Source organism: Seriola aureovittata, chromosome 16 (genome assembly GCF_021018895.1).
Source record: "Seriola aureovittata isolate HTS-2021-v1 ecotype China chromosome 16, ASM2101889v1, whole genome shotgun sequence".
Classification (NCBI taxonomy): Eukaryota; Metazoa; Chordata; class Actinopteri; order Carangiformes; family Carangidae; genus Seriola; species Seriola aureovittata.
The window spans coordinates 16408658-16435673 of NC_079379.1; the positions used below are offsets into that span (position 1 = coordinate 16408658).

Genomic DNA, 27016 nt, shown 5'->3' on the forward strand with positions numbered 1-27016 from the left:
CCTCAAATTGTGCAACCTCCACTGTTTGAACTGTGCAAATACACAAAACACAAAACGCTTAACACTTACAATCTTAAGATAAAGAGACTTAGAAAACAATGGTTTGAAAAGTTCAAGTGACTGTTCACTGTAATTTGTCCCGCCATGACCTCCATCTGCCTTCATCACTCTCATTTGCTTGGATTCATCCCCAGCGCTCGTGCACCTCTCTTGCACCTGTGCCCCCTCCCTCCATCACCACTCATTTATCTTGTCATTCCTCCTATCACTGACTCCTCCTCTTCCACCCATCCTGCTTTCCCTCTCCTCCTCCTCCTACTTGTCCCCCTGATTTATAGGAGGCGGTGTGCAGTTCACACACATTCCACCTCTGACAACACCCCCCACCCCTCCTGCCACTGGACTCTCATATCTAGGCATGGTCGTTTATCTTCATGATCCTCCGATGGAAAGGAGAGGGAGGGTTCGAGAGATGAGACAATAGGAGGAGTGTTGTTTATGTTGAGTGGGCCAGACTATTTTTTTCATACACCTCTGTCTGCCTCTTGTTGCCTTGATAGGAGTGATCTTTCTAGTGTGTGTGTGTGTGTGTATGTATGTGTGTGCGTGTCTTAATGTGTGTGTAGGCTGGCCGTGGAGTTCCTATCTCCTGTGTTAAAGTTTCCAGGCCTGGCGGCTCCTACATGAAAGAACCTGTGGAGTCTTTATGGAGAACAAACGGCGCCCTGACGCAATGCTCAAGGTTCAGGACACACACATACACACACACACAACGACCCATGCCACACACTCACTGGCTCGCTCACTCATTCACTCACTCATTCAGACACACCGCATCCACAACCCACAATCCACAAATCCCCATCCTTGCACACCCTCGTTGGCCAGGCCTAATTAGTTATGTGGTCGGCACTCTGCTCTATCCCAGAGCCCCAAATGGCAGCAGGTCATAAAACCTTAAGTGTTCCACCAGTCAGAGCTGTGCAACTGTGGCCATATATCCTCCAACACAGTCCAGGCTAGACTGAGTTGTATCAAAGCCCATCTCTCACAGGCCTACTGACATCCATGAAATCCCTTTATGGTATTTTCAAAGGCATTTCTGAGAGATTTTTGGCACTTTAGCTTTGCATCTCTGTTTTTTATGCTCCCTCAGGTAGGCAAATAGCCCGAGCTCATACAGAGACAGACTGACTCAAGCGTTAAACTCTTTCCCAAGGGAACAATGTCTGCACATACACACACGTATACAAGCACACATGCACACACACAATTAACCCCAAATGCAAACATTGCTTTTGGTTGGTGAGCTGGATTACCATAGTTAGTTTGTTTCCTTGGCACCCAACACCCGCCGTCCTGTCCTCAGTAGCCCTGGCGACGACAGACGGGTGTTTCCTGTGACACCATTTTGCTTAAGACAAAAGTTTTTGGTCTAGATGTGTGTATATGTGTATAGTGGATCATGGTAATTCCAACTAAGGAACTAACTTTTTAATTCTTACTAAAATAAAGAATAAGCTAGCATCATCTGTGAATGAAATAAATGTGAACAGCTATCACAAAACATCTATCATTTATGTACAAGTAAAAATCACGAGGCCGAACAAAGAGCCTTGAGGAACCCCACAAGTAAACCTCATATTAATACATAAATACATATTTAATGACAATTATTTATTTGACTATATTTATATCTGTTTTATAGGTAGCTATTTCACCTCTCTAATACAATGTTATTGTACTATGTTACCTGCCTTGGGACTACAGATGTAAATTAGCATGTTCACATTGTGTATTTTGTACTGAAAAAAATGTTTTTCAAACTCCTGCACTTGTAAGTTGTGCTCAGTAGTAATACCTCCACAGTCCATAGCATCGTCTTTTTTTTTCTACAGTAAATATTTTCTCCACAAACTCCACTGATACCAAGGTGCCCCTATTATCTCTAAAATCACATAACTGAATGAGTTGCGCATCATTAAACAGCATTTCAACCTCAGCAGATTTGATTGCTTATACTCGTTTAGTTTTAATGGTTTTAAGAGTCACTGGTGCCTTAACTAGTAAGTACTATTAGCATTATAGTGTTTTTCTGACTTTTATAAATCTGATCCACAAGTAACGTCACATATTTTCTGTATATTTACATCTCATGTACTTTTTACTTGAAATATTTTCAAATCCCTCAAATTCAGCACTCATTATGTGTGTTTTCTCCATTATTACCAAATAACATTGCAACTATTTTTCCACATAATTTTATTTGCACTTTATCATACAGCTTGAAATATTAAATTCTTTTTGTGTATCTGCCTACTTGTGTATGGTGTGTGTGTGTGTGTGTGTGTGTGTGTGTGTGTGTGTGTGTGTGTGCGCGCCTGCCCTGGTCAGCCAGCCCAGTGAGATTAATAGGGCTCAGTGTAATCAGGAGGTAATGGGAGGCTCATAGGCGTCTAGACAGTGTTCAGACCAAACCATAACTCCTACACCCAAAACACTGGGGAATTATAGCGGGGAAAGGACAAAAGTCAAAATGAAAAAGAAAAAGGTTATTTAGTTTTAATCTTAACTGTATGCAGTTATTTTGATAGTAACATAATCTGCAGAGACAACACTAATAAAGAATGAGGCCAAATCATATGAACAATAGACATGAATGTGAAAGTGAGCACAGTGATTTACTGTGGAACAACAAGCGAATGTAAAAAATGTATTTTTATCACTCCCTTTACCTTCTGCGTATAAATTGAGAGGAAAGTAGAAATGTGGAGAGGAGTGTTGAGGGGTGGGGTAAGGAGAGGAACACACACAGCATATCATCAGGCTTTCAGCCACAACCTCCCAAACCACAGAAAAATAAATAAGCCAAGAGGGAAAAAAAACCTTCTGGGTCTGGAAAAAATGATCTCATGTTTAGTCATGTAGCTTTACAGGACAATACCCAGGACACAACTAAATATTTTATTATTATAATTTTATGACAAACTTGTCAAACTGCAGCACAGGGCTGAAGGTATCCCTGTAGGAAAGAGGGCAACCTAGAGAAAGAAAGAAGGAGAGGGAGAGATGAAAAGAAAGTGAAACCTGGGTGGCCAATACTGGTGATGATGTGTGCATTAGAGATGATTGCTGGAAAAGCACTTATAAAGTCATTGACAAGAAGATGAAAGAAACTCCCCTGATCAGTGAACCATCCACTGACTTTGGCAAGCAGGCTCATTTTGATTAGCAAAGACTACGTATGACAAATATGATTAACATTAAAAAGACAAAAGATCTTCCAGTAGTGAGTTTAGAGATCCGTGCTAAAGACAGCAGCTTTCTCTGAGCTCACGATGAACATCTTCATATTGAATAAGAGTTAGAGAGATGCCGCACTTGTCAAGAATAAAATTTCTTGAGTTGAAGGTATAATTTTGAAATTATGGCCACCGGTTTTTGAGGTAATCAGTGCAGCATATGGAATAAATTGTGCCACAGGTGCACTGTGGACTGTGAAGCACCTACATTATGTAATAACAACTATAAATGCTACAGCAATTGTACATGTCAGGGTCATGTGCTGTAGTGGGGTTTTTCCAAGTCTTGTAATTTTCCAAAACACCACCTCTGTAACTTTCGCTTCACTTTCATTTTGAAGCAGTATGGCAGATGTAAGCACATTCTTTAAAGGTGATATGCAAAGATGTATTTCCCAAGAACTTGCAAAGGATTTGGGAAGCCCTAGAAAGTCCCATTTCAGTTTACTGGATTCTAGGTATTTTCTGTGAAAAAGTTATCAATAGCTTAGAGTGTAGTCAATTTAATGATAAAGAAAGTTATGACTGAGTTTTTAAGGCTGTTCATCAAATTTATGATATGGTAGAAAGAAACAGTTCCAACACAGATCCACCTTACTTCTTGTTTCCAAAGCTTTCAACTTTCTTCCGCAGATGGTTTAGTTGTTAATTAGGTGCACTCAGTATGGAATTTGGTGGTCGTATATGGGGAGAGATGGCAATCCTTCTCTCTATCAGAATCCGTAGTGGAAGATCACAATATATGGTTGAAAACTTTACAAACAGCAAATAAGATGGACTTGTGTTGAGATTTTTTTTTCAATCAGGAGAGTTGTATTCTGTTCAGAGAAAAACTGAACATTGAAACATTTATTTTATTTTAATGCTCTTTGGCACCATGAATTGTTAATGTTATGTCAGTTATTTGAAATCCTCTAAAATTAAGCATTGAAGCTCCAGCCATCGATTCTAATCCAATACACTTTTAGCCAAATTCAATGAATCTCCTGAAAGTCTTCTAGTTATCCATTCTGTGTGTTCTGAAAAAAACAATCCAGTGTTCCTACACAGCCCTGGCTCTGTAAATGGGAAACAAACAAAGTGGCAGTGGCTCGGACAAGGGAAAAAAGAAGACATGCTGAACTCCACAACATGATTGCATTGTTGAGAAGGAGAGATGGCCGAGGAGCAGCCAAAAAGGACTAAGATTAGGCAAGGGCGAAGAGCCGCGTTAACATGGTTTAGGCTTTCCAACGGTGGAGAGCATGGGAAAGAACTGGGAATGGGAAAGGAATTCAGCCCTGGACTTATACAATGGGCTGTGGGGGGTGGAGATGGGGGTGATGCATGGGTTATGTCGGTGATAGCTGAAACTTGGTTGCGATTGTCAACATGCTCTCATGTGCACTCTGACAGGCACACAGAAAGTAACCTATGGTGGAGAGACCTCAGAGAGTTGAAAGGCATTAAGACAAATGCAGAGGTTGCTGTTTCTGCTTGACAGGTAGGTGACATTAGCAGGAGAGTTGTGAGTATCCCTATCAACTGCTTTGCTGTTGAGTTCAAATATTAGCAGTCTTTCTCCAGAATCATTTACTCTTCATTTAAGTTCAGCCTAAGCATACATCTATGAGTGATCATTTTATTCCACACCAAGAGTAACAGTGAGGTTTAAGATTTTAAGAGGAAGAGGAAATTTATTGGGATGCCATTAAATGTAGTGACTACTTGTGAGGCTGCTGGTGTTGGGCTACTTCCAGCACTGCCAATGGTGACCAATCCAGCTGAGGAGCTAAACATTTAGTCATTCAAAAGTTTGTGTGTTTTTGTGAGAATTAGCAACGTTTTTCTCCAGCACTGTCCATATTTTCCAACTCTGTCCTAAGCAGTTCTGGCACTGTGGTGAGAAAGAAAAAAGCTTGATCTCTCTGGAACAGTCATGTGTAAACATATTTTACATAAATTATCTAAGTGTAAAGAGGAAAAAACACTGACTTAATAGATTATGACTTACTCAAACAAACCGAGACAAACACACTTAGAGTGAAATGGCAGGAGGACAAGTCTACAGTGCTGGAGTGCTTAAAGCATGCCACTCCTGTCTTCATCATCATTATCATCATCATCAAAGAGTTGTTGTCCCAGGAAAATCGAGCATGTCAACATACCCCACAGCTGAGAATATGACACTTTAAGCAAATGAAACATGGCACCTTTAAAATACACAGTAAAGAGTGGGTGACCTTTCAAAAAATAAACACAGACATTACTCAGACAGAATGCGGGGGGTGGGAGTGGAGGTGGGTTGAGGCAAGGTGCTGACATGCGGGTAAGGCTAGGTGGGGGACCCATGCCATGCAAGGAGATTCTTAGTGTGGTGGTGGAGAGTGGGAGCTAAGAGGTTGGATTAAGAGATGGAGGGTAATTCGGAAAGGAGGAGCTGAGGGCACGCAGCGTTTTGGCCTGTGGGAGGTGTAGATTTAGAGGAAGAGGGGGGTGGTGGTGGGGGGTGTATATATGATGTGGTATTGGGGTTTATCCAACGTCTGCATGCACGCACATGCACACATGCATGAACCTTACCTTTCACTGGCCACCCAGCTGTGTAAACACCCGGTGACTGAGTGTTAGCTAAAGTGCCAAGCCAATCAGAGGGCAAGATGTAGAGGGAGGTGGGACAAGTGAACCAATGAGTCAGCTTCTGGGTGTAGAGAGAAACACTGAGAGAGTCAGAGTGACACAATGAATAATAGGCAGATAGGTCAGGAGTTAAACTCATCTCCCTTACTCCCACTGTCTCTCACTTCTCTGCCTGTGTCTCCCTCCCTCTCTCAAATTTTCAAATTCAAACTCCATATATGTGTAATATATATGTATAAAATAGAACACAAAAGTTCTCTTTACCCTCCGTCTGCGCTGTCAGTTTCGGCTGTGGCATCATATTTCTCTCCCTACTTTGAGCTGAGTGACATAACGTAAACTTTACTTTCATAATTTGCAAAACAGAGAGGAAGTGAAGGATATATCATGTCTGATCGGTGAGTGGAGAAAACAAGCAATAGAAAATGAGGGAGGTGGAGAGGAGGAGACAAATTCAAGGAGAGAGAAAGAAGCTGAGAAAGAAACAGAAAGAGAGAAAAGTGTCCAGTTTCAGATTTACAGTGGTAGTGGGAGAGATTTGGCTGTGTTCTTATAGCACACTGAGGACAGAGCCAGAGGAGGAGTAGGAAGACAGATTTACATGGTGAGAACAGCTCTGGCTGCTCTGGAGTAGCGCACTGGACACATACTGTTCTCCAGTGATCTCTATATTAAAAAAACTACTTCAGTGTAACTACACAATACTAACATATTAATCCATACTTCTTTTTTTTTTTCACACTCAATCCTCATGCGAAATGAATGAAATCATGATACCCAAAACACACGACTCAAGGTCTGTTCTTCCCAGGCCATCTGTTCAAGTTTTACTGTGGTATTGATATATGGACCTAATATCCAAGAGGGATTATAAGTCAAGATGGTCTTTATGTTATGTGCTATAAGATAAGTCAATTTATGAACTGAAGTGCCAGGCTGCATTTGAGTATTTTAGGTAGATTCACTCTAGATTCATTGTAGATTCACTTAGCATAAGTTATAAAATGAATCTTACTTTTCATACTTGTAGACTCTCTGTTATCCATAACAACATAAAAAATTAAAACTACAACCCCTCTTGGCCAAAAATATGCAGTTTTTATTGGCCACATTAGCGGCATGACTCTAGGGATGTCAGTGTCTGTCTGTTATTCCATGACTATGGTCCAGACTGAAATATCTAACCAGTCAAGGATTCTGATTAAATTTCATGGTCCCCAGAGGATGAATAATGATTTTGGTGGGTGATTCGCCAACTTTTCTTCTAGCGCCACCTGGCAGGTCAAAGTTTTAACCTTTCCAGGGAAAAAACTAAAGATTGACAACATGGAGTGGCATGGAGTGAATTTTGTACTGAAATTCATGGTTCCCAGAGGATGACCGTCTGACTTTGGTGAGCCTCTGACATTTCTTTTAATGCCATCATGAGGTTAACATTTGTGGTTTTGAGTGAAATGTCTGTGTAAGTGCGGGAGTTTGGCACAAAACTGTAATAACTTGGTGATCCCCTTAATTTCTATCTTGCACCATCATCAGATAAAAGGTTTAATTTGTCCAATGCTACAAGTTTAAGATCAAATAGATGGAAAACTAATAAGAACACTAGCAGCTTCAGCTTTACATGGTGTTTAGGTTAATTAAAAAATGTTAGCATGCTAACACTCTAAACTAAGATGATGAGCATGGTAAAAATTCTGCCTGCTAAACATCAGCATGTCATTGTAATTGTGAGCATGTTAGCATTTAGCCAAAAGCTCTGTCGGGCCTCACAGATCTTGGTTACAAAGGGGGGAAATCCACTTGACTGAGTTGAACATCCAGACTTCTTGACAGGGTTTGGGTTCAACGCTGAGGTTGTATCTGTCAGACATTCACTGTTTACTTCCATAAACATTTAGTCACACCACAAGCTATCATTAATTTCACTCTGTGTAACCAGTAATAACAGAGCAGAGCAGGAAATGTGCCATTATGAGTGTCTGTGTGAAGGTCTGTCCTGTGTGTTTCCACTCAGACAAAACTAGGATAAAGCCCTGAAGGTGTAGGTGTGTGTGTGTGTGTGTGTGTGTGTGTGTGTGTGTGTGTGTGTGTGTGTGGGTGTGTGTGTGTGTGTCTCTCTCTCTCTCTGTGTGTGTTTGTGTGCCTCTTTTGGGGTTTTACTCCTTATTTAAGACCAATATTTACCCAGCAGCCCCAGGGTGAGATTACCTCATATTCTCCCGCCCAGCTGTGCTTTCTCAGTGTTTCCACGACAACCGGCGGAATGTCCCATCATGTTTATCTGCCCGCCAGGGAAACAGAGAGGAGAGAGGAAGAAGAAGCGGTGGAGGGAGATGGAGAAGATACACTTAAGTTGGAGTGTGTATAGAAGACAGACACTCACACTCTTGTGTATATGGAATAATCACACAGGAATGCAAAAGGAACTTCAGTAGGGTAAAAAGACACAGGCTCACTGTTGGTAACTGATGTGTTCACACGGATTGGAGCACAATCAACAAGCAACAGGAAGTTGATCAACACTACCACAAGACAACTGTCAAGAGGCTGGGTACTAGTAACAGCTCTCAAATACTAATGGCAAGTTCTGATGTAGTTTGGTTCAGTTTACTTTCTATGCATGATGACTAATTAGAACTTGTGGTAACAATTTATTTCAAAAGTGCCTATTTAGCATTTATAAGCAGTAAGCAAACACATTATGGTTTATAACACATTACAGTTTTGTAAGCAAATACAATGGAATTTTAAGTTCATTAATATCTCCTATGTAGCTTCCATAACTAATTAACAATAAAGTTAATGAATGCTTGATACCATAGCTATAATGAGATGCAGTTATTGACAGCAATAAACACTAAAAAATATTCTGCGATTTGGCCACATTATTATATCCTGTGCCTTTCCTACTGTGATAATTAAAAATATAAACTAACGCATAGAACACTATAAGGATGTATTTAGATTTTCACTGCGATAGAATATAGTGGCATATCAACCAAGTTGATCACAATATGAACAGAACTTCATTCAAAACAGCAAATCTCTCAAAAGCTCCAGAGAGGCTGTACTGGGATTGAATGTAACCTCTGACCTCCCAGAGGGGACAAACCAAAGGAGACCTGATCCTCAGGGATCAGTCACTTACTGTTCCTAGTTTTAGTTCAGTAAAGCTTGAAGTTTGAATTTTTTATGGTATTTGGAACAATTCGTCATCATGAGTGGGCTTTAAAACCACCAGCACTACTCTGGCTGAATTCAGCAACTTTTAGAGCAGAACACTCTCTCCTCCTTTAACCACAAAAGTTGAGTTGCCCTTGAGTAAACTGTTTAACCCGAAAGCACCTAAACCTCAGAAGAAAATTTCTGCTCTGGACATTTCCTGTGTCTGAATTTGTGTATGAAATGTAAACTGTTCTGCTGCCTACTCAATCATTAAGTAGCCTAAATCAATGTTTGTGTTCTTACTCAAACTGCTTAATTAAAGTATTATTAGATTAAATCTGAAAAACTCTACTGGGTTTAAAAAAAAAAGGAGGAAATTCTATTTGGCAAGTCAAATGTGGAATTGGTGTCCGTCCACATAACCTCAACAGCAGATGAAAAATTTTCAAATAACCTTTGTGTCCAAGAGGACTACCCACACTGTAATAGTGTGTTTGGACACAGCACCAAAATAGATCTGCATGTGCTTCTACATTGTTCAGATTGGCTCAGTGATCAGTCGGAGCCAATCAGTGCAGGTTATCTAAGGAAACGTGCAGTATACAGCTCGTAACAGCTGAGATGGACACAACTTTCCTCCAAATTGACCTATTACACAAACCAAGCTTGTGAAGTGAATGGGGAAATTGTGTATCAATTTTTGCCATTGTTGGTTTTCAGAAAAGAATGAACAATGAGAACAGATGCATGGGTTTGTAAAGTTTCAGCAAAACTGAAAGCAAATTGAAATGATCAGAGTCAAAATGTTTTCCCATCTTTATCACCACTATTATCATCTGTTATCAATTTAAAAAAAACTGTGTTACAGATGCAGAGCACTTTATAATGACCAAGCACTCTCAAAGTGTTGAAGCCCACAGTTACACCAGTGGCCCTCTCAGCAGTCCCTGCAGTGTGGACACTGTCTTTCCATGGGAACGGACAGTTAGGCTATTTGCTTTAATTTGCAACAGAAAAGCTTGTGGTGTATAGTGACTGTTAGGGAATGTTCTATTTGGTCTTCCCCTGGCCTGTTTAAGTGATAAAAGTGTCATTATTTAGCCTCTGAAGCAGAGGGGAGAGTGCAAATAAGACTGTATGACCCTCTGTCAAGAGCCTCCGTTCTTCAGAAGCTCATTAAGGGCCTCCAGGACAGCACATCAATTGGCAGGGCCCTCCGGTTTCCTCTCTGCCTTTTTAAGCTTCTCTCCTCAGATTCAACCCACTCTTCGGCCGACTAACGGCAGAAATGGACTCAGTTTGGAGCTAAAGGGGACATGAAAGGAAAGATGTGGCACTGTGAAGTGGCATAAGCCACTTATTAAAACAGCAGGAAAAGTCCTTGGATTTGAGCCAAATAGGATCTCACCCTGTTGGGCTCTGACCGGATTTGGGGAAGTTTGTGTTCACTTTTTGAGATGCTCTCCTGCTTTGGTCTCAGTGTCTGGTGAATGATTTTAGACAGTCCTGAAAGCTTTGATTGGCGTCAGTTGTTGCGCTTGACTGAACAGCAGACCCATAAAAGTGACACAGGCTATTTTCTATGAGACTGCAGTTGGGGACTGAATATGGAGCTGCAAGGCCGCTTAGTGGACTCCACCTTAATAAATTTTGTCAATGACATGAACCTGATAGAGTTTCCACAAAAGTACACTCTGGGACCGAAACAGCAGGTGGATAATACCCCACCCAGTCCGAACAACCAGACGCGGCTAAACGACTCATCCTGGAGCAGGGGGCTGGATAACGGCGTGAACACTGCCGAGCTGCGGGCCGAGCATCTGGTGATGGGTCCACCGAGGTACTACACCTGCGGGGCCCACGGCCACACCAAGTCCAAACGGAGGAGGATCATCACCGTGGTCCAGCGACAGGCGGCCAACGTGCGAGAAAGAAAGCGGATGTTTAGCCTGAATGAGGCGTTTGATGAACTGAGGAGGAAAGTTCCTACATTCGCCTACGAGAAGAGGCTGTCCCGTATCGAGACACTGCGCCTAGCCATCGTCTATATCTCCTTCATGACCGACCTGCTGGAAAACACCTGAGATAGAATATTAACTTTATTCCATGGAGACTGGACCAGACTTCCTTACCAATGTATATTAATATTATAGCCACAGCAAACTTAAAAATATATCTGAGACTATAGCCGACAGATTTTTATTGCAACATTTCCAAAGAGCATTTTCCGAGATGGAAGCTATATCAGTGGCAACATGATGTTATTACCTTTATTAAATTATTAGACTGACATAAAAAAACCAAGAACATTTTACCCAAATATTTCATTTAATTTATGTGACTTATTGTTGTTTAAAAATAAACTTACAGCCTATGGTAATGTATGTGTTCTTTGCGCTCCGATGCAATGATAAAGAAAGGAACATAAAATTTAATTCAGACTCATTTTGACCAAATTTGTAGGATTACAAGGTCGCAGACGTTATGGGCTATTACAACTTTTTTAATGGGGGTGCTATGCAACAGTGAAATTGCAGGTGTGTTTTTTTCAGCACCTTGGAGAGCAACACAGCCGCTCGCTTCACCTGGTCCGTCACAGACCATGAACAGGTGAGACTGCGTGTGGCTTCCCTCAAACAGAACATGAGCAGATACGAAGGATCTACTGGCCCTAAAAAGCCTTAAAATGAGGCGGATTTGAAAAGCAAATCCAGGGCTCACGGCATGACGCTGGGTATTATCTTTGGCACCGAGGTGTAAATTGGCTCAGTGATATGATGAGAGAGGTGGGACAAGATCCGGAGAGGTAAAGTGAGGAACAGATTCCCAAAGACAGGGACATTTAGACCAGGGGGATTCAGATCCCGAAAGGCGTTTGAACCATGTGTCTTCTAATAAAAGGGGTGTCCTCGTGTCACCCTGATCATCAGATGTGAGGCCTCCAGGTGTGTAATTCACAACGCAGACCACCCTCATAAGTTGCCTGATATAGTTTCATCCACATGTAGAGGTATTTCTGTTGGATTTTGATATTAGGCCTAGGCTATATCGCGGTAGGCCCCAGAGCTGGGTGGTCATGTGTGCGTGTTTAGGCTCTGAGCGCCCCCCCCCCCCCCAGTCCATCTTCATCACCTCCAGTGTTTGCCTTGTGCGCTCCAGCCGTACACCGCCTTTAGCGACCCGCTGTGCGCACGGATCCGCCCTGAGAGCTCCCTGGGACGGCCCGTCTTTTAAACCTGAGCCGCAGTGTCGAGATCCCTGCGGGAGCCAGACCAATTTAAGCGCATACCTCAACGCGGGGCCGCTGACGGGAAAATAAACACCTCGCTCTGCTTATACGAGCAAAGACCTCCTGCTGTGACAACCTCCTGTGTTTCAGTAGGTCTGATATTTTTCACCGCCACCACTGCTCCCAACTCGGACAGTGTCCGGACCTGAACTAGGAGACTTGAGGCCTACGACAGACAACAGGCTTGTCGAGGAATTTCTGTTTGTCTTTGATTTGTTTGCAATAGGAAGCAATATAAAGTCCACATTTGCTTATGTATGGAACAGCAACTTTAAAAAAGGACTTGAAAATGATACAAAAATGGCAAAATGAGTCTTAACATGGTCTCATTTATTGTCAAGGTTCATTTTATAGACTTTCAAAAGCATTGTTCTGTTTAATTCAGCCTACAGTAATTTCAAGTTAGTAGTGAGTGGGTGTTAGAAAAAAAACAGCATTACGCATTTGGGGCAGAAATAAATTGGGGTGGGGGAAAAAAAACTCATCCTTAAAAGTGGGACCGCTTAGCCTTTGCAAAAATTTACACCTATGATTCAATAACACCGCCCCAATACTACACCCCCTTCAATCTTGTGTAAAAAGGAGCCTGCATGTCTTAAACTCTATTCCTAATATTATAGCTAGTCCTCTCCTTCTCCTGCAGTATTATGTTACACCCCTCCTCACCCAATCACAGCGCTCCCCAAAATCCTCCTGCCCGCTCCTATAAGAGCCCCGGTCGTCCCAGTCTGGCAGCCACCTCTCCCTCTCCGTGGCGCACGAGATTTACCGTAATACCAACCCACACCCCACTGCAGGCCACACTCCTCATTACCTGTCCTGTTTGTTGATGTTGTAACCAGTTCAGGGGATTCGGGTCAGGGGTTATAACGGTCCTTAAAGACCACAGAAAAGTTTTGGAAAAGACGATGCGGGAAGAGGACTCCTCCCCAATGGACAGTGCGGGGAACAGTGAGGAGGAGACCGATCGTCAGCTGCCGCGGAGAGGCGCGAGGAAGCGGCGGGCGGCACGAAGGAACACGGACGCAGAGGAGGACGAGGAGGAGGAGGAGGAGGGAGACGTGGAGATTCCGAGCTCCGGGAAGAAGAAATGCAGAAAGAGCTGCGATGGTGGAGGCGGGAGCGCCGGGAGCACCGGGAGCGGTGACAGCGAGGCCAGCAGCAGCCCCGCGCGCTCCTTCGATGACCTACAGACGCAGCGCGTGATGGCCAACATCCGCGAGCGGCAACGGACACAGTCTCTCAACGAGGCATTCACGTCGTTACGTAAGATCATTCCCACCCTCCCGTCGGACAAACTCAGCAAGATCCAGACGCTGAAGCTGGCGGCCCGGTACATCGACTTCCTGTGCCAAGTTCTCCAGAGCGACGAGCTGGACGCGCGAGGAACCAGCTGCAGCTACGTGGCGCACGAGCGCCTGAGCTACGCGTTCTCGGTCTGGAGGATGGGGGGCGCGTGGTCCCTGTCTACTACGTCCCACTAGCAGGGCTGCTGCGGATGGGACAGCACGGTAGGCTGGGCTCCTTTCACTTTTCATCCTGCAGGGAGACAAGCTGTGCCAAAAATGGTCATTGGCGCATTTTACGCACCGCACCCACATGAAAAAAATCAAAGCTAATGTTCCAATAGTTATAGTCTACTTTGGCTGCAATATTTGTATGACATTCGCCCAAAACTCCCGTACAATTCATTAAGCCTGTTTTATTTTGGTTATGAAATTAGTGAAAATCTCGGTAGAGGGAAGCCAACAAAAAGGAAATTACGCACATTGTATGTAAAAAGAAGCCTTAAAATGTGGAATTCACACATCACGCTATGTAGTAGTTATTTGCAACTGATGTCTAGAATGGGGGTTTTACAGAGGAAATATGCTGTTTGTTCTGAAAATATAGATTTAGCCTATGTTTATATTGCTTTCCCCATAGGTCACAACCAGGTTACTCTGCACTTACACAAATGCTTTAAGAGATAGTTCTACAATGGATTCATTTCTATCTCTACGATATTTCTTAACCAAATGAATAATGTTTTTTCACAGGTTATCCAGACTGTGGAACCGGTGGATCAGGCCAACCCTTCAGATAGACTGACACAGGCCAAACGCAGCTGAGGCCCAGGCACAGCCGCTGTGCATCAGGCCTGAGAGGAGAGCGGGCTTTTCATATTTCCCTCTTCCCTTTGCATGGACTATAATGTTTGCAAGGGAGCACTTAGGACAGACATGATGGATATGAAGAAATAGAGAGACCACTGCGACGATGAATGTTGTAAAAAAACGAAAATGAGCTCTGAGGGACTGCTCAGTTTTGAAATATGAGTGAAAAATGAACAATTCATTCCACATTTCCTGTGACAATGTTTCACAGCAAATTACATATTTTGTATTTATTTTTGTACACAGGTTCGAAATTCCTTTTCCCCTCTCAAATAAAAGTTATTTATTTTTGGGATATCACAGAATGCTGAATGGATCTGGAGTCTGCGCATTTTGAATGTTGTAAATATTTGGCAATATATTGAATAAAAAAAATGAAGGTATCTTTCATTCTTCTCAGTTGTTTTGATCATTAGACTTTAAGTTCTAAAACAAGAGGCTGAAGGAATCAGGGTAGAGTTGTTTTTAATACCTGATATTTTTTGAAACACTCTCTTCCCATAGTCTCAGTGCTTTAAGTCTATGCAGATAGTTTATTTTCATTTGTTGTTGCTGAATCCCCAGTCAACTAAACCACAGTGAAGGGGGACAAAAGAAAACATCTCATACCCGTGGCTTATTCTGTAGTGATTTCTAGAGCTCAGGGATCTGGGAAAGCCATAATTAGTTGGTGGTCTGTTTGAACAGGGTGAATGTGGAGCTGTGGGAGGCATGCATGATATTCCCAGATGTCCTCTGAGCCACAGGTCAGCATGGGAGTCTCCTGCAGGTGCTACAGCAGCTACCCCAAGTCAGATAAAAGTGGTGGATATGGGTCATAATGCAAGTTAGATTGTGTGATTATATATATGCCTAATTGTAATTCTGATTTTTAAAAAAGAACCTGTTAACTACATATAAACATCACAGAAGAAAACATAACTTAAAACTGCAACACCATGGGAAGACAAAAATAATCTTAGAAAGTATAAATGATGATGTATAAATGACTCAAAACTGGCTCTGCACAGTGGGATTTTAATGCAAACGTTGTATAAAACCTTTTATACTGTTATCAAATACTGTTTGGATATTCCACAGATGTAGTTTCAGTCAAATGAAACAAAAACTCACCATTTCCCAGAAACCCGAAGTATTGATAAAAAATTAGACAAATAAAATGATATGTTAATTAGGGACATTAATGGTTGTTTGGACATCACTGCTTTGTTTATTAGAGGCCCATGGATCAACCTGCAGAAAATATCTCAATAACAGGCTATATAAAGTACAAATATCAAATAAATATCTATGTTAAAATATATCATTAGATGTGCACAGGCAAGGTGGGACTAGATTAGACTAGGACTAGATAGGACCTACATTGCTTTTACAATCCTATATTCCATTTTCTCAAATATTTGTATGTCACTGAAACAATGTAAAGATCCTGGAGGAATATTGTTTTACTGTACCACTATTGTAATATTAGTTGAGCAATCAGAGACGAAAGATAATAAATTAAACACAAACTCACTGTAGTACGTTCCAGTGCTCTCCGTAGGCTTGTTGAGGGATGATCATAGGGGCATTACTGTGTTTTTGTATCACAGGTTGCGTGCGGAAGGTAAAGCCATCAGCTCTGACCCCGAGGCCCCTCACCAGCCACCGGGGGGAATCGATTCCCACCCTTAGATCACCATGGCAGTGTTATCTTAAACTTGAGGCTGTTGCTCTGACACGGAGGAATGTCACCTCTGAGGCTCTGAAACACACACACACACACACACTTATATAGGTTGTACACACACATAGGGAGATTTCTCACGCCTACCAAACAGGGAAATACATTCCACAGACAGAGAAAGAAAGACAGCAAGGGGGAAGAGGGCTCCTGCAACTCAGCTCCTACCCCGCTTTGATGTTTGAAGGTAACGGGATGGCCGCTTGTTATCAGTGTGAAGGCATCTGGTTCTCTGGATTTAAGTGTGCTATGATTTATAGACTCTTTGATGACTGACACTCACACTCCAACTCTCTCCCGCTCATTAATCACAGTTTCTATCTGCCTGCTTTGGGCTGGTAGAGTCCTATGACAAATCTAAATGTCAAGGGTGCAGGCCTGTGTGTGTTTTAATAACGCAAGGACAAGTAAATCTTAGTGAAAATGGATTTCTCATTCCTCTACATCGACAGTAGGCTCAGGTTGTAGTTTGTCTGGTTGTTTAAACACTCCAGCAAAGGTCTACCTGTATTTTTTTTTCTTCCTTTAGCTTTGTGTCTCCTTCACTTCCATCTCTGTCTGAAATTCCCCATTACTGGGTAACAGGCCCTGGTTTATATTAACCCTCAACACCACAAAAAGACAAGGGGGGGAGAGGAAGTCGGGCTGAGACAGAGACACACACGCACACACACAGGGAGGGAGACTAGATTTACATGTCTGGTTTTCGTTAGTGCTAATTATCTGTGTTTCATCTCCACCTGAAGCATTTGGTGAGTGTGTGTATATGCAAGCGTGTACATATGTGTTGAGCATGATTGTGTTTACCTGTGTTTCTATGTGTGCACTTTTATTTGTGGTCGGCTGCTTTGGACCCATGCATATCAAATCAAGATCACCACACCTGAGAACATTCTCTGAACTGAACTGAAATCTGCTCCCAAAACTGCACTCAGACCCCCAGCCTCCACCCATCACTGGTGGAATAAACTTTAAAGAGTGAACAGGCTGTGCATAAAATGTAGACACTGATTTCTTGTTGGCTTATGGCAACAACATTAGGATTTATTACAGGGAACGTAAATGTTTATGTTTACATCATTTTGAATGTCTTTGAAAACCATATAGGTGTCAGGCTGAGAAACCGGGGTGGGGTTGAGGGTTGGGTCCACCTGATCAGTCTGATGTGATGCTGTATTAGTTACTGAACAATATATACTTATCATGAAAGACTAACATTTTGCAGCCAGTGAGTTTATGTAACTGATTGTATAACGTCATGTGTGGCAGAGGAGGGAGCTTTCCTAAGTCAGAAAAATAACCCTGATCACGGTTATCTCAGTTTGGGCTTGAGACACAGTTCTTAAGAGTAAGTCATTAAAAACTGTGGAGGCGGGTTTGAAAGAATTAGACATTTGGGAGGCAGTGGGGTCTAGTGAAAGACCAGAATGGAGCTGAGTAGCATTATGGAAATTGTAGGATCCAGCCCATATCTGGGACAAGACGTCAGGATATCTTGGTGTCTGCTGCATCAATTTTCACCAACTGAAAAAAAAAAAATGTCTCTTGTGAATCCCTCAACTTTATGGAAATGACTGGATTACCCCTCCAGTGACACATCTGAATGTATTTCATTCCTCTGTACCTGAAGAAACACCTGTTTGGACTCCTTCTCTGAAATAATAATTATTAGTATGATGGGCAGTAATGCTTTATAATGTCAAGTCTCTATAAAAGTAAGCAAGAACAGAGTGAAAGAGAACTGCAGCCTAGTAACATAATGAAGACACACACAGGCATCCACACACACACATTCCCTGAGGTCGGTGCCAACTGCACCCATCATTCTTGACCTGTGACCTCTCAAACTGACCCTGTCCCACTGACTACAGCGACCCCCAGCTGGACCAAGAACCATCACGTTCGCCTCCACAAAATGACCACTCAGTTGACTAATACTTCTCAGATGCATGGACAGAGACAATGGCACACAGGAAGAAAAATGTCATATTTGTAGGGATGAGTTTGAAAATGAGCAAGCTGAGATAGTAGTGCGAGAAAGAGGACGAGAAGTCAAGAGAAGGAGGCAGGAAGAAGGGAACAAACTTATACGAATCCTCTTGGCGCTCCTGCCCAGGGCTGTTTATCTTGCAGATTGAGTTAAGCACAAGCCTCTTATAACTCTCCACATACCAGACAATATCACAGTGGCCCTGCTTTACGAATATAAACATAGGCGTTTTATCAAAGACCAGCACAGTTCATTCAAACACATAGGCTCTTTCTCCTAACTTAATTTACTGCACCCTATACAAAGTTCCTTTATTAGATTTAAGCTGTTTGAATTTCTAATTCTGGCTGAAAATGGGGAACTTTAGGGGGTCTATTGATGAATCTTAAAGGGGTTTTCTTCTTGTTTACCTTATAAAACCACACTGGTCTCTTATCATGCATACATCTATGGACTATCAGCATGGAAAAGCCCTTGGTCATGCAGAACACAGAGTGTGTTATTTCCACAGAGAGATGGCATTGTTTAACTCAACATAGGAGCATTCACAATGATGGGAGTGTGGCTTTCCATTTGGGAAATGCATGTTTCCTTGTTGTGTTAACAGGAGAGAAGATTGTATTGACTCTGCTCATAGTAACAGAGATTTGTCTGACACACACAAACACACACACAGTGTTGCATCATCCTGTATTATATAAAGTTTTTGAGCTTTTCTTAGTTGAAAGCAATAACCAGAGCACAGCCATAGTTTACTGGCATTCAGAGGGCCCCTGTCATAGGCGAGTATGCACACGCACACACACACACACACACACACACACACACACACACACACACACACACACACACACACACACACACAAGGGTAAAGTGAGGGATGACTTGGCAGTAAGAGCGACTCCAGCCTCAGAGTTGGTCTAAGGGGAACTATGCTGGGAGAGAAATAGACGTTGAAATCTGCAGCCTTCCCTCTGGTGTTCACTGTGGGGTGGTCTCTGTTTCTTTCTCCCCTTTCTTTATTTCTCCCTCCTCAGTCCTTCCCTCATTACTTTGAGGTGGTCTGTTTCTTTCCGCCTCGCTCTTTCTCTCTCTTTCCCATCCCAAATCTCTTCTCCCTCTCCTCCTCTTCATCATATTCTCTCCTTTTATCCGTCATATAATCTCCCTCGCTCCGTTTAATATTTTCCCCGCTCTCATTTCCTCCTCTTCTTCAAACTCCCCCCATTTCGCCCCTTTTTGTTTACCTCGACATGCACATACAAAAACGTGCCTCACTAATTGCTCAGTGCCGCTCGCCAGGAGTGTGCGTTTAACACTGGAGAGTGTGAGTGTACTTTAAGAAAGGAAGAAAACCATAGCGAGACAAAGAGAAAGATGCTGGGACTGTAAGAAAACAAAGTCTTGCTGATGCAGTGATTATCGCTGGCCAGCATATTTCTAGCCAGTTGTGCTCTGTGTGTGTGTGTGTGTGTGTGTGTGTGTGTGTGTGTGTGTGTGTGTGTGTGTGTGTGTGTGTGTGTGCGTTTTACTTTGCAAAGAGTTTAATATTAGAACATTATATTTCCCTTCCTGACTGTTGTTTTTCTGCCTGCGTCTCCCTTTCTTCTCTCTCTCAGAAGGTGGTTGTTGTGTGATTTTATAAGCCTGCCATTTGGTGTCATATGAACCATTGCTTGTTTTTTTCAGGTCCTGTAAAACAGGCCTAAATGCCCCATAATTCTCTTCCCCTGGCTGCCTGGTAAGGGTTAGTGCCAACTTTCAAACTCACTAACGCAAACACACACACTGGAGTCATGGCACAAGAGGAAAAGCGTAAAATAATACCACCTATTTAAAAAAAGAGGTGAAAGGTTTGTGGAGACCAAAAGCACATATAAATGCAAGGAAGGATGCATTAAGACAGAGATGGTGGCAGAGAGAGAGAGAGTGAGAGAGAGAGAGCATGTGTGTCTGAAGAAATAATAGCACAGTAAAAAGCTAGGCACCAGGATTAGAACAGGGCAGAGAAGTGTGTGTGTGTGTGTGTGTGAGCACATGGGAGTTATAAATAGTTGGATCATCTGGAGCACATTAGAGGTACAGTGTTTAAGTGAACAGGTCCGCTACCTGCAGCCACAGAAACCTCAGAACAGACAGTGCCAAGCCACACACACACACACACACACACACACACACACACACACACACACACACACACACACACACACACACACACACACACACACACACACACGAGAGAGAGAGAGAAATCAATCAATACAGGCAAAGCAATTTCAGCAAAACTAAGCTAAAACAAGTCACTGAACCAACAGACAGACTGGGCGTCAAAGGAAGTGCCTCACACAATAACACAACCTGACTGTGGTAAATCGTGGCGCTCCACTGCTTTAAGACAAACAAGGGTTATTAGCAAAGGCACCAGAGGGATACCAACTCTGCTATTACATGGTGGGCTTGACATGAATTTAAATGGAGGGGAAACATAATGTCTGAGCAAGGTTGTTTAGCTTTGAACTGACCATACACTTCCCAAGACCACACACATGAGCAGCACACCTGTATGCACTAATGTATATCAACAACAATGTATCCACTTTCTGTGTTATACAAACTCACAAATATGTGTGAAAGCTTGTGCACTTAAATAATACAAGTTCAATTCCCCAAACTGAGTACAAACACACATTTTGCTGTAAAACTCCTCTATAATCTTTGTTATTTAAATCCTTATTCCTCAGGCCATCTAGTTACACTATATAAGATCTATTACCTGTATTTGTTTAAGGAGGGCTGTTTACAAAGGGGGATCTTCATCTCCCAAATGCATGTGTTACTGCAAAAAATTTGTATTTACACTGTCTACTCTCACATATAAACCTAAAGCTAATAGTTGTGTTTGTTATCTTTTAGGAAGTCCTGCTTTCATTACATCTTCTTTCCAAGTTTGCTTAAAATATAAGGCCCCCAAAATCAGGAGTTGGTGAAGGAAGTGGACCCTCCCCCTCCAATAGCACATTTACACTCACACACATACTGAAACCGGAGCCACAGGAAGTGGTCCTGCATGTCAGGGTAGACAAATTATTCACCGTTTGAAAAATGCACCTTTTTCTCCTCTCCTATATTTTCCTCCTCCTCCCGACTCCTTCCTTGTCGTCTTCTCTGCGTTTATTGTTTTCATTTCAGGTCCTCCAGAGAGGAGCAGTAAGGGAGACAAAAAGCTCTGCTACCTGCGTTATCTCAAAATGAGCTGCATTCAGACTCAAAACGAGCTGCTGCTGTGGTTGCACAGGCCCCAGAATTCTGGGAAATATTCTCCTGCGGTGTTCCCTGAAGACTTGTGGTATTCCTGCCCACAGTATCCCCACCACGCTTTTGTGGAATTTCCTAAATGGATGAAAAGCAGGTTTATTTGAACTCTCTTGAAAAGTGAAACATAGATCTTCCTTATCTCTGCGCGGCTGTATTATTTTACTGTGTAAACCCAACTGTGAACAGGCTGAGGGAGAGCATAAAAAGAACAATTTTGTGCTGGTTTTATGAAAAGAAGAATGAACAAACAATAAAACCACCCAGTTTAACATATAATGTGTGCAATTGACACTGTAAAACCTCCTTCCAGTGACCTCACCATCAGATTTACTTTGTGTAAGTGAGTCCATAATTTAAAAAAAAAATATGGATAGAAATAAGCAATCTATCAATTAATGGGATTAATACAGGAAGTACACACAAACGAATTTGCTTTTTCTAGCTTATTAACTGAAACAGGACCAATCTGATGAAAACACGATATTAACCACATCATGATCTCTGTACTTTTACTGTTTTAATTCTTTCAGACTTCAACATGGACTTTGACAGTGGATGTAAAGTGAGTTAGGTACAGTCTGTCTACTAGAAGTCCACAGTCTTCATTTTTAAACAATGAGTATGATTCGATCCTCAGTGTATCTTCATCACGTCAAACCTCTGCCAGCAAACTGCAAAACTCTTTAAGCCTGCAATGGACTTACATATACAACCTTTTTAGTTTTTATCACATACATTAAAAAGCCCATGAAAAGACTTGAAGGAACTAAACTGCCATTGCAAACACCACTACAAAGCTGCATGGGTCATATTTGAGTTAATGTATCTCAGGAGTATTTTTAAATCCCTGTTAGTTTCAACTTATGACTGCTGTGTCTCCTGGTCATTACAGCACAGGTGAAAAGTACTACATAATGCAGTAAACTTATCTTTTGTTGCTTTGAAAACTCACATATCAGAGTGATGATAGCCAGACCACTTTCATAGCAGAACAATTTGTCATTCAGCCTCATATAACCCACCTCAGTACCAGTATATGAGTAACTTAAAAGTTAAATTCCTTTCTACCAACCTGGTAACTGCTTTGTTTTGTACTATTTCTTTCTCGCACTTTTATAATACATTGTTGTTAGTATGCAGCATTCTTGGGACCTCTGTGCAGAGCTGTGTTGCAGTTTTAGGGTCTGCTATCTGTGCTCATCGTGTGACATGTCTTTTTGCAGTGGCATACCATATGTCATTCATTGACAAATATGTTCCCCACAAGGACAGTAAACTATCCAACTTATTTTTTGTGTGACAGCGGTTACTATTGGACCATAGGAATGCGCACACAGCAGTAGAATGACACTTTAGTTGTGCACCAGGAAGTGTCCACTCTCCTCCTGTCAGGGCCGTGTGGATTAGGCCGAGGTCAGGGGGGAGAAGGTTGTGTTAAGTGGAGTTTGGAAGAGCGGCCGCCAAACACACTCTCCCCTCAGGCGAGTGGTCAAGGGACAACTGAGGACACACACACACACACACACACACACAAACGGCTGATTCAGATGTAAACATCTTGCCCCATCAGTACCCACAGTGCCTTGGGCTAGTTGGCCCACTGGCCCGCCCTGGTGACCCTTGTTACCGTGGTGATTAGATATTTGGAGGCCTCATCTGCAAACATTTAGCCAGTGTCACCCCTAAACTACCTTGTGTCACCCTGCCACCATGGGCTCAGTAGCAACACACGCACAAACATGCAACTGAGGACACACATTGTGCCACGTAATTAAAACAACTGATACATCCTCCTTGCATTATTGCTGCCAGGTAAAAAATATGCAACTCTGGTCTAATTTTATCTTTTGAATATCAAATACTCACCCCAAAGTGGCTGTAAAAAGTTTATAGTTTCCTCCTTGACAGAAAACAGTGGCTGAGGTCAGCTTGAACTCTCAAACTACTCCAGAACCATAATCCACATCTGTCCATCTGTATGCTCCAAACACTCACATTACTTTCTGCCAAAACATTTCTATAGACACGCCTTTTGTTGGAATTGAGTTCTTTAGCAAAACAATGCTGCAACATAAAAGTAGTGTATTAAGCCCCATCCTCTTTTTTTTGGATTAACCATAACAGCGGTTCCCAACCTTTTCCAACTCACGGCCCACTTGAAATCTCAAAAATGTTGGCAGCCCACATTTGACCTCATAACAATACAGATGGCAAATAATGCATTCTCAGAGCACTTTTTATTTCAATGATAACAACTGAACATTCAGGACTGAACTGAAAGCAGGGGAAACATGTAGGAAGCTCCAGTCTGCACAGTGGCTTATCACAGCTAAGGCCTCAATACTAGAAAAAAACATTTAAAAACATTATTCATTTTGTTATTTATATAATTAAATTATTTTCCCCAAATTTTATTGTTTTGCAAATGATTTGTCGGCCCACTTGCAATACCTTTGTGGCTCACCAGGGGGCCACAGCCCACAGGTTGGGAACCACTGATCTATTGTTTTTAATACTTGTTTATCTATATATGTGGTTATCAAAAGATACATTTTAATTAGAACTTTAGCTTAAACTGAAGAATTTCATGCTCGCTGGTTTGTTAAAATCCTCACAAAATCCAAATCTGCAACGCATCAGGGAGAAAGCAAGGCTGTTTTTCTTGTAGTCTAAGCTTCTCAACTTTATGGAAATGTGAGGTTTCAAGCCAACAACAAAAATATATACCTATAACATGCATTTCCATCATCATTAAATTACGAGTTGCTGTCACATTCCACTTCCTGACCTCTGAACTATGACACACCGGTCCTCCTCCAGGCCAGACCATCGTGGACGCTATGCCTCAGGTCACTCATTGGCTTAAACAGAGCAGGAGAGTGTGTTAAAATAAGTAAGTGGAAGTAAGTCAATGACTCCTTTAAATGACAAATGAATTTGGAGTTGTTAAGCAACTTGATCCAACAAATGCACATACGACATGTACATATTATGTCTTTATGTCTATCATATCCAAAATTCACATTAAACCAACCTTATTATTTACATGTTGTCATCTTGTGTGCTTGCTCCATTACCTTTTAATCAAACATGTACTTGTTCTCTTCTTCAAATCTTCTCAATGTGACTTCAAGACTTTTGAGTGTATATTTACTATTTGCAGTTTTGTGTGGCTCAATGTGGTTTGTGAAACTATGTATGGCATGCACAAAGTGATTTATTTGAGACATACCTCTAATTCTTACACTATCCACTTACTCTAACAGGAGTTTCAGATGGATTAGCAGTGACCTCTAGTGATACAAATACAACACTGCAGGTTAGAAGCTGCCTAGTGCAGTCTTCAGCTGTCAGTACTTGGGACTTTTTTCAAAAGGAAGCAAATGATAAAAAAGATGAGAACACCTGCAAAACAGGTTGATCAACAAGCCACTATTATCTAATTTCCTGCATAAAGAACTGCCTTAAACTTAAAGTGTGGGTATAAAGTCTACTGTCATAACTTGCCTGTGTGTTTCAGAGTGGTGTGTGACAGAGAGAGGGAGTGATAGACTGACAGAAAAGAAATAGCCACCACCCCCACCCCTCTCTCTCTCTCTCTCTCTCTCTGCCAGGCAGTGTAAGATATAGCTCAGGTTAATGAAGGTGCCACTCGGACAATGCATTATGCATTATCACCAGGTTTGCAGATAGCCACTGGTCAACCATGTGAACAGCTGCACTGGCTCTTGCTCTGTCTTCTAATAATGCAGAGACACCATATTATCAAAACATGTATATTCAAGTGATGATTCAGTAATGGAAGAATTATTTCATCCAAGTATCATTTACCCCAATAAAAAAAGCATTGCCACATCAAAAAATACTCCATTGCACATAAAAGGCTAGTAGTCACAATCCTACTTAAATACTGAAGTATTATCATCAAAACGTATTTTTCTTTGTATCTAATATATATACTACACCTAGTGACAGGCCCATACTAAGAAGGCAGAGGGCCCTGGGTACAAAATTTTGGAGGCCCCCCCTCTGCTCTCCACACACATGTAATCCAGGTTTTGAATTATGGATTCTTATCTGAGGCTGCTATCAGTTGGAAACATATGGGATTTACACTGGCAGGCTACTGCCTATGATCACAACATGAAGGACAACATCAACACCTGTAGATATTTATTATCATACAGGATTTACACCACGATTGCAATAATACTTTCCTGGGCCAGCAGCAAAAATATCAACACGTTAACCCACAGTGTGTAGCTGAATGGCACACGCAAGCACATACTGCCCCTATCCATCAATACAGGTCTTTGATTCAGATTCTTCCTTCAAGCGCGCGCGCACATGCACACAAACACACACACACACACACACACACACACACACACACACACACACACAATTGTTGTTGAATTAGTTAGCTAAAAGTAACTTACGGTTCAAAAGTAGTAGATAAATTGCAGGGCTGCTAAACTGGTAACCTACCTGCCACAGCCGCCTCTCAGTCGGACTCAAGTGGATATGAAGGTGGGGCAGTTGAACAGGTGGGTGCTGCAGGTGTGTGGCTCTCTAATACTCAGCTGAACTAATTTTAATGGCTGCCACGTTATTGTCCTCTTCTTTGACGTTAGCATCGTCTTCTCCAGACTCTTGCTAATGCTAGCAAGCCGACTTTTGAAAAAGGTTTAGCTAGATGGTATGTTTTAACGAATTTCAGTTGCTCTGATATCCTTCTCTTTTTCCGGCTATGTCTTTGCTGCTGCTTTAACGTTTGTTTTACATAATGTTTTGATAAGTATCTCTCAATCAGCCGCCCGGCTTTGCCGCTAAATTCCCATGGTCACCACCTCACCTGCCTGACGTCATCATCATGCTACAGACACAATCAGCAAACCAATCATAATATTTTTCTTATTTGCAAATAAAGCAACTCTACATTCATTGCTTCATATTTCAATACACACATAATTAGTTTATTTGATTTGATTATATTAAAAATAAATAAATAAATAAAACAAAGACAGGAGGAGGCCAAAGTCGATGGGGGTTTGGAGGCCCCCTAGAGGTTGGAGGCCGCCGGGATAATCTGTCCTTGTTTTATGTGGGTGGTCATTTGTTAACTATTGTTTACTATGAGACTAAGCTCTTGTTGTGTGCTGAAAAAAAAAATATTCCTATGACATTTGTTCAGTGTTGCTGTAAGGACTCAAGTGTGGGACGGGCGCATTTAGATGAAAATAATCATATAAATGATGAGTAATAAAAAAAAAAAAGACATGTATTAAGATGTGTAATAACAGTGTGTATATATTTTTCAAGCATCGCATAAAAATGTTCATTATAGATACAAAATTGCATTGCTGGGACTTAAAAATGACTATAGTTACAGAAACACCCTTATACAGTTTTTGTTAGATAAACATTATGTTAGTTTTGCTCACTGAAGCAAGGTTA

The 27016-nt window shown here is 41.8% G+C and overlaps 2 protein-coding genes and 1 long non-coding RNA gene across 3 annotated transcripts; 2 read left to right on the forward strand and 1 right to left on the reverse strand.

The window, feature by feature from the left end:
- Positions 1–8129: 8129 nt before the first annotated feature.
- LOC130183331 (uncharacterized) lies at positions 8130–26358 on the reverse strand. Its single transcript, XR_008829813.1, has 3 exons — positions 26048–26358; positions 16048–16275; positions 8130–8202 (listed from the first exon to the last, which is right to left on the reverse strand). It is a non-coding gene; the product is annotated as an uncharacterized LOC130183331 (long non-coding RNA).
- LOC130183330 (protein lin-32) lies at positions 10694–11359 on the forward strand. Its single transcript, XM_056398633.1, has one exon. The coding sequence runs from the start codon at positions 10694–10696 to the stop codon at positions 11168–11170; it is 477 nt and encodes a 158-aa protein (XP_056254608.1). The 3' UTR covers positions 11171–11359.
- twist1a (twist family bHLH transcription factor 1a) lies at positions 12684–14914 on the forward strand. Its single transcript, XM_056398632.1, has 2 exons — positions 12684–13886; positions 14415–14914. The coding sequence occupies exon 1, from the start codon at positions 13284–13286 to the stop codon at positions 13857–13859; it is 576 nt and encodes a 191-aa protein (XP_056254607.1). The 5' UTR covers positions 12684–13283; the 3' UTR covers positions 13860–13886; positions 14415–14914.
- Positions 26359–27016: the final 658 nt, after the last annotated feature.